This window comes from Piliocolobus tephrosceles, chromosome 13 (genome assembly GCF_002776525.5).
Source record: "Piliocolobus tephrosceles isolate RC106 chromosome 13, ASM277652v3, whole genome shotgun sequence".
NCBI lineage: Eukaryota > Metazoa > Chordata > Mammalia > Primates > Cercopithecidae > Piliocolobus > Piliocolobus tephrosceles.
Window position 1 is genome coordinate 43849990 of NC_045446.1, and position 12648 is coordinate 43862637.

The 12648-nt window shown below is 34.5% G+C and overlaps 1 protein-coding gene across 2 annotated transcripts in view; it reads right to left on the bottom strand.

The window, feature by feature from the left end:
- PRMT3 (protein arginine methyltransferase 3) overlaps positions 1-12648 on the bottom strand; it is a 131647-nt gene that overhangs the window by 58302 nt on the left and 60697 nt on the right. For both annotated transcript variants that reach the window (XM_023191503.2, XM_023191504.2), the window contains one exon: positions 1314-1392. In XM_023191503.2, coding sequence (XP_023047271.1) covers positions 1314-1392 — 79 coding nt within the window. The remainder of the gene's footprint in view (positions 1-1313; positions 1393-12648) is intronic.

Consider the following 12648-nt stretch of genomic DNA (forward strand, 5'->3'; position numbering starts at 1 on the left):
TTTTTTTTTTTTTTTTTTTTTTTTAAGACAGAGTCTCGCTCTGTCACCCAGGCTGGAGTGCAGTGGCAGGATCTCCTCTCACTGCAACCTCTGCCTCCTGGGTTCAAGCAATTCTCCTGTCTCAGCCTCCCAAATACCTGGGACTACAGGCACCTGCCACTATGCCCAGCTAATTTTTTGCCTTTTTTTTTTTTTTTTTTTTTTAGTAGAGATGGGGTTTCACCATATTGGTCAGGCTGGTCTTGAACTCCTGACCTCAGGTGATTCGCCTATCTCGGCCTCCCAGAGTGCTGGGATTACAGGTGTGAGCCACCGCACTGGGCTGGTCTTACTGATTTTTCACTGTAACAAAACTGCCAAAGTAATTTCATAGAACATGGATGGTAGGAGGCACAACTATGGTCAAGTCCTTTGCATCACTAGTTTGAAATGCCTACCCCTTTCATGTGACAGTGTTACCAACTGTATTCTGACCATGGAAACCACTTGCTGATTCTGAAACTTCGAGAAAGGTAAGATGCAGGGAGGTAAGTGAAGGAGGAACATGCTGTTCAATTCAGTTTTAATGATTCCTTAAATGATTCAATTCAATAAACATGTATGATGCTCCATCTACATCCTAGAAGCTGTGGAGCTCATTTAAGAGTTAAAGCTAAACAAACATAATCCCTGTCCTGAAAGACAATTATTTTGTATGTACACAATTGCTCACAGCAGAAGGTCTGTAAAAACAGAATCTCACTCTGAGTATGCAGAGTTAATATGATTAAATGTTTTCCAGAGACATGAAAAGAAAGCCTTCCAAATTTATTAGGGTCTCTTTATATGTGGATTGGGTATGCTGTACTTTTAAAACGTATTAGAAACTAGTCACTACTTAAAATTTTCTCAGAAAATCACAGAGAGGTCGGGTTTTCATATTTAGTGAAGCCATGAATAATCTCCAACTTAGACTGAAACATGCCATTGGGAAAAAAGGGAACTAAATGACATGAGGATTAAAAATAGAAAGGAGTTTGTTAGATTTGAGTTTGAATATCAAAAAGCTTCCAAAACCTAGTCTTTAGATATTTATTAAAAGGACCTTTTAATAAAAGCATTCTTGAGAATACTATTACCTTGGAGTCCTCCATATCTCATATAATATCTACTTTCAACAATACAGTAAAAAATGTCTTAAAGCTTCTTGTAATGGAAACATCTTTCGTCTCTATCAGGAACTTCCTCAGCCATGCATAGTTTATTTGAAATCCAAAGGTTCATTTGGTTCTGCTAGACTAAAATTAGATTATTATCCAGAATTTTCTACTCACCCGAGCCTCCTTTTGCCAAGTATTTGTTCTTTGCATAAAGGACAGAATCTAACATAGACTCAAACAGAAGAAAATAGCCCTGCATAAAAAAAGGGGGAAAAAAAGTTTAGAAATGTGCAATACTGTCATAAGCAGGTCAATTTAAACATAGGTGCTACTCTTTTAATTACAAAATAGTTTTTTGTTTCTGCCATAGATGTAATAATATTCTGCAAAATCTGAAACTATTTTTTTGCAGTAAAAGTTATTGAAAAATCAGGCCAGCTTATAAAGTGAACTCAGAAAGTTTATTGTGGTAGAATATACTGCATGTTCTTCACCTATGATTCTACTTTCCAGACTACTCTTTCTTCCTCATTAAAAAAAGTTCAGAAAGAAATTATTAACAAGCCCCATAACTCTCTGGAACGATTCAGCATCCATCTAGAGCAGTGGTTCTCCACTTGATTTTGCCCGCTAGGGAACATGTTGGCAATGTCTGAGTAATTTTTGATTGTTGCAACTAGGGGTGGGGGATGAAGGAGATGCTACTGGCATCTACTGGGTAGAGCCAAAGTATGTTGGTAAACATCCTACAATGCACAGGACAGCTTCTCACAAGAAAGAACAACCTGGCCCAAAATGTCAATAGTGCTAAGGTTGAGAAACTCTAGTCTAGAAAACCATTTCCCAAATAATTTCCTGTATAGTGACTTTCTTTTAGGTATAAAAAATAAAATAAAATAAAATAAAATAAAATAAAATAAAATAAAATAAAATAAAATAAAATAAACAGAAACAAGAAAGGGGAGGGATCCTTAGTCAAAAAGGTTTAAGAAACGCCAGCTGCTATATCCTCCTATTAGAGATTCATAATGCGCACAAGTACACTAAAAGTTCTGAGCAGTTGTTATGGTAAACAGAACTGCTGAATATATTTTAACCAAGTATTACCTATTTTCTGACTACAGACCTTTTTTTCTATTTAACATCTATCAACACCTTGCAGAACTAGTGTTTATGGAAATATAATTCATGAAACACGATCCTGGTATACTACCGAATTTACAGTATGATAATAAATCCCCTACCAAGAAAGGATAATGATACAGTACAAATGAAAAAAGAATTTGCCACTATTGGTGTCACAGATACACTACATTCTAATACTGTGCTTCACAGTTTATTAAACAAATGACAAATAATCATGACTGAGAAATCACTATCAGTTTCAGTCAGTCTTTCTCCTTCTAGGGTCCAACCCCCCAACAGCCCTATGCAGCAGGGAAAGCCAAGTGCTCAGCACATAGCACACCTTATTGCTTAGGGTGAACCAACATGAATTTTACCTTTACTTTAGCATTCTATATCAAAACTGTTCTCATTCACTCATTTGTTCTGTGCACAAATAAATGACCAGTGGGGTAACTATAAATATTCTTTAACCACATTAACAAAAACTATTTTAAAGGCTTCTCTAGAATAAGAAAAACCTGCAAACCCAGAATGGATAATCTTCACAAGAGATTAACAGCAATTTTAATTTATAGAAAATACAGCTCTCATGCTTGAATCACTTATGAAGGAACTGAACTGAATTGCTGGCAACTCTACATTGGTATTGACCTATTCCTCCCAACACACTAATTCATTGATACAAAAATAACTGCCTATTAAACAAAGGCTTAGGAACAAAGCTTGTTTATCAATATGTTACTGTAGGAAACTTAAGGCTTTGACAGAAACTTGTTTTTCTGTATAGAGTACTTCAGTAACATGTAAAATTCTTACAAGTTAGTTCCCCATTAATATTATCTATGTATTCAAAGAACAAGGGACTTACGGGATTCAACTAAGAAATCTTTACCAATCTGACATATCCATGCAGATTACGCACACAAATGCTTATAAATAGGCATTCAACTGTTGCTTATAGTGAATTATAATTTATGCCAAGGAATTATTAAATGGAAGGCATCTATTTATCTTATGAGGAAAAGATTGTCTGGTAAAACATATTAATAGATTTGGTGAAAAAAATGGTCCCTATATGCAAGATTGCTGTGTTTTAAAACTTAAAATAAATAAAATTGACACTTTAGTACAAATTAAGTATTAATTACAGTCCAATCCTTTTTGGACAAAAGCCCAAAAAAGTTTGTACTGATTTTCATTGTCAAATTGTTTTCTAGTATTCTAGCTCTATCTTTCAGCTCTGCTGTTACCTCATCAGAAAGAATTTCTCTGATGTTCCTACATAAAATATTTTTTTCTTTCATCAAGTTCCATTTATTTATCCTGCTTTGTATTTCATCATAGCACGTATGAATTAAAATACTATTTATTTTTGTTTTTATTTTGTCTCCTTAAAAACTATCAGCTCCAAGATCAAGGATTTTGTCATATTGTTTGAAGCTGTATTCCTGAAGGCTGAAAATGTGTCTGGTAGATAGTAGGAACTCAATATATAACTTTAAAATGAATAAATGAATAAAAGTTATTAATACTATATGTAATATATTTGTTAAAATGAAACTGCTTGCTTTTTGTTATTTTTTGTGGTACAAATTAAAATGTTATTTTAAAATGATATTTTGTTTTCTAAAATTAAAACTGACAAATAATGGTGGTGATAATCATTAAAATTCATTGTAATGCCTCTATAAAAATTATTTAATTCTTCCCCAAAGCACCATTTATTGTTATTCCAATTTAATTTATTTATGTTGAGATCTAAAATAATAGTTCAGTCACATAAATTGGGGAGTGAATGAGACAGAATTTGAACCTTGACCTCACTACACAAGTTCTGAATCACCCTTGTATGTTGCCTCTTAAACTGATTTGCCTAATTGAAAATAAGATTTAGTATGTGTATTATACTACATTTGTAATTAAGGATTCAAGCATTCCAAAAATGAAAAATTTTTCATAGACCATATTAAACAAGATTAGAATTTACAATAGGTGTGCGATAATTTCAGAGTAGTATCTCAGTTGGCAGCTGGCTCTGAGCCACCATTCATTGTGAAAATATTAGTTTGGAAAAATCAATGCACATACTAGAATATATATAGAATAAGACATTCATGAGATAAAATATCCAGTTAAAAATGTTAGCAGATGAAAAGATTCATATACGTTTTGCTAATGGTCATTGTCCTTTCTCTCAACTTTCCCCTTTGCTAAACTTCATTTTACAATAGGCTCCCTATGTGATACAACAGCCTTTAAATTCCTGGGAATTGTCCTTGGTTCTGAACCAAGTCATTTATTACTGATACCAGAAGGCTTTGGTCCAAATGCCCCGCTCATCTGCAGTGTAATTCAGACTGTAATTTCACAGGCTGCTGCCTCACCTGTAGCGGTGCCATCTGGAAGGAGAATTACGCCTGATATTTTCTCCCATGATGCTCATGGGCATTCTTCTTTCAATAGTAACATTTACTTTTTAAAAAATTAAATACTGCATTTATACTTTAATGGTTACTGTAAAGGAACATATGGAATTAAATCAGGGACTAGAATATTAACCTCATTCATTGAAGTGGGAATCTTATTTTTAAAATGGCTGCTCATGATATCTTCTTGGATTAGATACATTAGTGATAAATGAAACTTCTGATACCTTCAGTATAAGGTGCCTTTCTAACTTTGTGTAGTTCAAATAACTGAATTACTGATACATCTTTAGGCAAAATTTAACTATTAAAAAAAGGTGAGGCGAGAGAGAGTTACAAATAAAATGGAAGAGTTAATCTGAAGGATGACAAAGAATCAATAATCTGAAATGTTTAAAGATAAAAGATTACCTGTAACAAATAGAGACAAGCCTATATAATCTAATCATAATTTCTATGTAGTATATCTCTGAATCATAAGTGGTTGATAACATTTTTTCCAGTATTACTCTCAAATTCTGTAACATTCACTGTAGATAGAATTTTTTTATGTGATTGGAGCTGGCAGTCAGTTGTTAATGGGGAACAAGACATTTTAAGTAAAAACATACAGATTTGTTTGCCAGCATTCTTTGAGGACATACTCACTGACTGGAATCCTCATCATCTTCCCTATCTAAACCACATTCACAGATTTTAGGTAATTTCCAGGTTTGGTTAAATAGAAGGAAAAAAAAATCTATGAGCACTTGCCAAGTGGAGAATCCTCCTTGAATTCCATGATTTCCACCCTCCTACTCCTACTCTTCAAACTAGGAGGAGAAAACTCAGGAAGGAGAAAACACACACACAAAAAGCACAAAAAAAAAAACAAAAAACAAACAAACAAAAACGAAAAACACTATGGAATGGACTGAGTAAAACAATTTGTTTACAAACAATTTACAGTTGTTTATGAGTAAAACAATTTTACTCACTCCATTCTACAGCTTTTTTTTAGTGTTTTCTCCTTCCTGAGTTTTTCCAAAGCAGTCACTTTTGTTTGCATAGAAAAAAACCAACTGTATCCTTTATATAATCTTATCAATCGTTTGTGTTCATATTTAACTGATTTTACATAAATAAGCAGGCAAACAAACACACTAAGCTCTTGGTAAACAACACAACTGACAGAAGCAGAACAGTGGCAGCATGCTGAAGGTGGCTTTACGTGTTCAGAGAGAGCCACAGGAACCTAGCAATGTGTTATATAAAAAGAACACAGAACATCACAAATTTGGTGAATTAGTTAAATGCAGGTTGGTTATGCTATCTTCTATGACATATTCATGTAACAAAATATATTGTCACAATGTCACCTCTCCAAGAAAATCTTCCTTGATTCCCCATACCAGGTCAGGTACCTTTATAATATGACCCAAATTAGAGGCTAACTTATTATCAACGCATAGAAACAATCATTCTAAAGCAGGGTTTCTCGATATTGACACTAATGACATTTTGGGCCAGATAAATTTGTAGGGGTTTTCCTTTTTCCTGTCCACTAAAGGATGTTTAGCAGCATTCCTGGCCTCTACCACTGGCACCATTGTCCCCACCCAACCCACAGTCCCAAATATAACAATCTAAAATGTTTCCAGAGATTGCCCATATCTCAAATATCCCCAGGAGTGCGTAATTGTCCCCTCTTCCACTCCACTGAAAACCACTGTTCTAGAGGTATCCAAAATGCAAATAAATAAGCATTCTTTCCTAATCTACTGTGTTCTCTGCTTAAAAAAAAATGTACCAAACTTAAGGTCTTACAGAATTCAATACAATCTCTATTTATTTCACTGTTATAATAGCTCTAGATATTAAACATTTTTACCGCAAAGTTTTTTCAACGATTCTGCAGTCTATCACTTGACCCTTCCATCTTAAAATGTGCTAATAATATCCACCTAATTTATAATAAATGTGATAATGAAATTACATGAGAGTTTTCAAAGTAATTATATCAAATCCTTTTGGGTAAGATACTTTCCTTACAGCTCCACAGTGACTGATAAAGATTATATTACACTGTTACGCACTTGGCAAAATACAGGCGGCTGATGATAACACTCAACAGGGATACCTTTACCCTTTGCACTTATTTGCCATAGAATGAGTAGGAAATGTTGTGTTGGCATCTACATATACACACATAGACATCTTTGTACAATGTTTAATGTATTTGGCCAAGATAAATTTCTTAAAGTAGAATTCTTGGATTAAAGGATATGCACATTCAAAATATTGATATGTATCATCAAACTGCCCACAGAAAGACTACGACAATTTTTATTCCCACAATTCTATGAGTGGAGTTAAGACCTAAATGTAAAAGGGAAAGGTATAGCGCTTATGGGGAATATTTTCATGTTCCTGTGAAAAAAGTACTGACCATAAAGACCAATACATTTGACTATGTTAAATCCCAGAACCTCTGCTCATAAAAACAATGAAGTTACAGAGTCTGAAAAGATATTGGCCACCCACACACATATACACATTTGTATATTTTCCATCTCCAATGAAGAATATCAATTGTTAAAAAAAAAGAGTATGCAACCCAAAAGAAAAATGGGCAAAATAATTATATACAATTACTTCATAAGACAAAAAATATATTCATTCATTAGTAATTCAAACACAATGGAAAACTACTACACGACTACCAGATTAGCAGTCACACAATCCCCAGGGTTGAGAAGTCTATGGAGGCATGAAATAAAATTTTACTGCAGTACTTTGCAAAAGTACAGTACTTCGGAATTATCCATTAACATGTAAGAGCAGCATACCCTGTGATCTAGCAACTCTACTCCTAATTGTATACCTAGACACAAGTGCTCAAGTATAACAGCACACACGTACAAGCACACTATAGCACTATTATTTGCATGATAATAAACTGGAAATGATCCAGTGCCCACCAACAGTAAAATTAAAAAACCGCTTTCCTACAATGTGTTTTCTTATGGTACATTCATACAATGACATCTATAGAAATGAAAATAAATTATCCTTAAAGGCAATATAAATGAATGTTATGAACATGACTGAGTGAAGAAAGCAAAAAAAAATATTTAAAAAAGAAAAAGATATCTTTTGCTCCATTTATATAAATTTCAAAAACTGGTAAATATAAACTACACTGTTTAGGGATGTAAGTATAAGTAGTAACAGCAAAAAGAAAAGCAAGGAAATGATTATTATAAAGGTCAGGAGAGTGGTTACCTCTCGGGTAGGGAGTTGTAACTGAGAAATGATATCTGGATGTCTTCCTTCTATATTTTCATCTGGCTGATGATCACACAGGTGTTCATTATATAACTATTTGTTACACTGTACCTGTAAGTTTATGTAATTTTCTGTGTATGGTACATTTCACAACTAAAAAAGTTATACAAAGAAGATTTGCATAACTAGCATATATAATATACAATAATGTGGGTGAAAGCAAAAAGAACACATTCATATCTGCTTATAAATGGTTATAGCATGTGTGGAACAGTTCACAATTAGACAAAATCATTGCCTCTGTAGATGGAATATAATAGTAGGGGTATAGGAAGGGAAGGAGAGTAACCCTTCAATATAAACTTGCATATCTTGTGAATTTTATATCATTGTTATACACTATTTGTATATAAAATTTTAAAGAAGAAAATGGCAAATAATCACAAGCTAAAAAGACAATAGTTTTTCATACTATATTTTGAAAGAAAAAGTGAAACTGATTTTTTTAAAAAAGACATTAAGATTACAGGAAGAGATTGCTAGAGAGGTTGAGAAAAGGAAAAATCAAGAAAGTGCTATACAGAAGAAATCCACTTTTAACCTATCTATGTTTTTATATTTAAAGAAAAAGGGTGGGAAAACCCATAACATTTAAACATTAACCATAAGAAAATTACAATTATTAAAAACATTATCAGGGACAAAGAACAATATTTCATAATGATAAAGAAGCCAAACTATCAATAACACATTAAAAACCTAATGTGTATGCACCTAATAACCACATAAAAATACCTGAAGCAAAACCTGACAGAACTGAAGAGAGAGAGACAACCCTGAACTACAGGTAGAAATTTCATTCTTCTTCTTTCAGTAATTGACAGAATTAACAGACAAAATAAATACGGATTTAAAAGACCTGAACAATACAGTCAACCAACTTGACTCAAATGGCAATTATGTAACACTCCAACAATAACAGAGTACTTCATTCTAAATCAGTGTGGAACATTCAGTAAAAGAGACTATATGCTGGGCCATAAAGCAAGTCTGAACAAATTTAAAGGAATGATAGCATATAGAGCGTGTTCTCTTATCACAACCAAATTAAATTAGAAATTAATAACAAAGATATTTTTAAAATTTCTTAACATTTAGAAATTAAACATGCTTCTAAATAATCCATGGACCAAAGCAGAAATCACAAGGATGTATTTTGAATTGAATAAATTTGTGGGATGCAGCTATAGCAGTCATTAGAGGGCAACTTATTACTGATGAAAAAAGCAAGGTACAGAACAATATGTAGAATAGGCATACCTTACACTGAATATGAGATTCACTGCTTTATCCCACCTAGAAGAGTGCCAGGTACTTAGTAGCCACACTATCTGTTAAGTGAATGAGTACGCCAAGGGGTAGAAATATACATACATGTTTATAATAGAGTGAAATATTTTAAGAAGGATATACTAGAAACTGGTAACAGATTTTGTTGGGGACGAGGGGTGGGTCCTGAGTAATAGGGTTAAAGACCAAAAAAAAAAAAAAAAAAAGGATAAAATTTATAATATCTATATATCACACAGTCAAAAAACGACAATAGAATCTTACATATATTAATCACAAATATCTGTCAGAGAAGCTCCTAATTTACCTATTATTTAACTTGATCACCACCTTCCATGCAAGAAGAATCATGGCAATGACTGCCACTTATTAGGTCCCTATTATATGCTTGCCACTGTTCTGCAAGACTACTATCTTCCACTTCTCTCACCTTCCAACATACAGTTCCCACTTTTTTAGTGTTGTGGACTTCTGGAGAACATAACTTAGCACAAGAAATAATTTCCTCTGCATATTCTAAAGTTTAAAAAACTTGTATTAGTTTTTTCTCCCACTAGATGGCACTCTCACTTAATCAACAAAAGACTGACAGTCAAATTGGCCCTATTCCTCAGACTGCAGAAAACTGTCCAATAAGCAAGTCTATCAAAAGAAAAAGTGAATATCTAAAACTATTTCCAAAGGCATGTGTGGGTCTTATACCAGACCCACGAAAACAGTTTCTAAAACAATATTCACAATCCCCCAAGGTGGGTGAAAAAATTCATTAATGATAACTGGATATTCCACTCTCAAAACTAATTAATGTTGGCCAGGCATGGTGGCTTATGCCTGTAATCTCAACACCTGCAAGGCTGAGGAGTGAGGATCCTTTGAACCCATGAGTTTGAGACCACCCTGAGCAACACAGGGAGACCCCATTTCTACAAAAAATTGAAAGATTAGCTGGGCATTGTGGCTCATGCCAGTAGTCCCAGCTACTCCAGAGGCTGAGGAAGGAGGATAGCTTGAGCCCAGGAGGTCAAGGCCGCAGTGAGCCATGATTGTGCCACTGCACCCCAGCCTGGGCAACAGAGCAAGACCCTCTCTCCCAAAAAAGAAAAAGAAAAGTAACAGTCTCTCTCTCTCTGTTGCCCAGGCTGGAGTGCAGTGGCGTGATCTTGGCTTACTACAACCTCAGCCTTTCCGGTTCAAGTCAGCCTCCTGCCTCAGCTTCCTGAGTAGCTGGAATTACAGGTGCATGCCACCATAGCTGGCTAATTTTTTTATTTTTAGTGGAGACAGGGTTTTACCATGTCAGACAGGCTAGTCTTGAACTCCCAACCTCAAGTGATCCACTCACCTTAGTCCCCCAAAGTGCTGGGATTACAGGCATGAGCCACTGTGCCCGGCCCCAAGCACTTTTATTAAAGACAATTATAGTATTACATAGTAACAGTGTGTGCTATGGTCTGAGTGTGTTTCCCAAAATACGTTAAAACTTAATCACCAATGTGATAGTATTTAAAGGTGGAGTCTTCAGGAGGTGATTAAGTCATGAGGGCTTGGAAGGGATTGGGGTCCTTAAAAAAGAACTTGAGGAAGTAGGTTCATTCCCTTCTATTCCTTCCGCCATGTGAGGATACAGCAACAAGGCACCATCTTGGAAGCAGAGATTTAGCTCTCACTGGACATTCAACCTGCCAGAACTCTGACCTTGAACTTGCAGCCTCTAGAACTGTGAGAAATAAATTTCCTTTGTTTATAAATTACCCAGTCTCAGGTATTCTGTTATAGCAGCACAAATGGACTAATTCACAGTGATTCTAGAATACTTACAGACTTTTGAGGCTATAGGAAATAGTTACTGACAGTATGATTCAGTCTATAAAGAACAAGATCTCATTCTGTTTCCAGCAACAATGTATTTTAGGAGCTACTGACACTCTAAATACAACAAATATGCTAGGAGGAAAAAAAGAACATCTTATTAGATGCACCAGTAAGCTGGCTTTCGCCTTGAGAGCATTTGCTAAACCTAGTCAACGAACATGGAGGAAATAGGAGACAAAGCCCAAAGTTCAACTAAAGTGAGAACTCTAAGAAGAAATCGCCCTAAATAACAGAGCTGGGACAAACAAATGTACCTACAGAACAAATGTGAATTTACAATCACATTTGCTGTCACCCATTTCCCCAATTCAGTTTGGAACTTTGGTGTTGAGTAGCCAAACACTTACTTCCTCCCTAACTCCACCCCGTCTCCAATACGCATAAGACAGGCCCCAAACATACAACTCTGATTTACAACGCCTGGGTGGCAGGAAAAACCTAAAGTCAATAATTTAAAAGTGACCCTTCGACACACTCTTTGGTAAGACTGCGGAAACGTGGGTATTCTCATTCCACTGTTGGTAAGAAAGTCAAATGGTACACAGTACTGAGGAGAATTTGGCAATAACCAGTAACGTTGCCCTCTCCCTTTCTCCATCCCTCCAGAACTGGCCTCAAGCAATCTTCCTGCCTTGGCCTCCCAAAGTGCTGGGATTACAGGTATAAGCCACCATGCCCAGCCCTCATTAACCCTTTGATATATCAGTCTCACCTCTAGCAATATAAAATGACATTACACATGTACAAGAATATTCAATATTATTTGTAATAACAAAATAATGGGTAAAATTCAAATGAGCATGAATTATGTAGAATGTAATTATCTATACAATTTATTCTCCACAAGAATAAAAACCTTATATTTGAAATATACTTGAATATTATTAGTTCAGGTCAGGGGGGTGTGCAGAATTAGTCAAATACATGTCTAGGAAGGTTGGTGTGCATGTGTGTACAGCTATAAAAAGGAATGAGAAATATTTCTATAGACTAATGAAGTGATTTCTGAGATAGAATTTTAGTTGAATAAAAGCAAAGTATAGAACAATATCTCGAATATGCTAACTTTTGCATAAAGGTGAATATATACATATCTAATATTTTCAAAATAACCCCAAAGATAATCTCCTGTTATCTTAATGTGTACATAAAAATCACTAAAAATTATTAATTTTTTGCATAAGTAAAACACAAAATTAAACTAAACAAGGGAAAAAGAAGCAATCCTCCCCAAAACTGAAAAAAAGAAAACACTGAAATCTGGTTGTGTGTCAAGTTAGTAACATAAAAGGAGAAAATAGTGACAAGTGACTTAAAAAAAAAAAAACCAATATTTTGACTGTACATTTCTCATGAGATATATTCTATAAGAAAAGAAAATATAAACAAATTTTAAGCTGTATTTAGAAGTCTTATTGTTTAGTAGTAAAATTGGTGTTAAATCTCTGAAACTGGCCGGGCGCGGT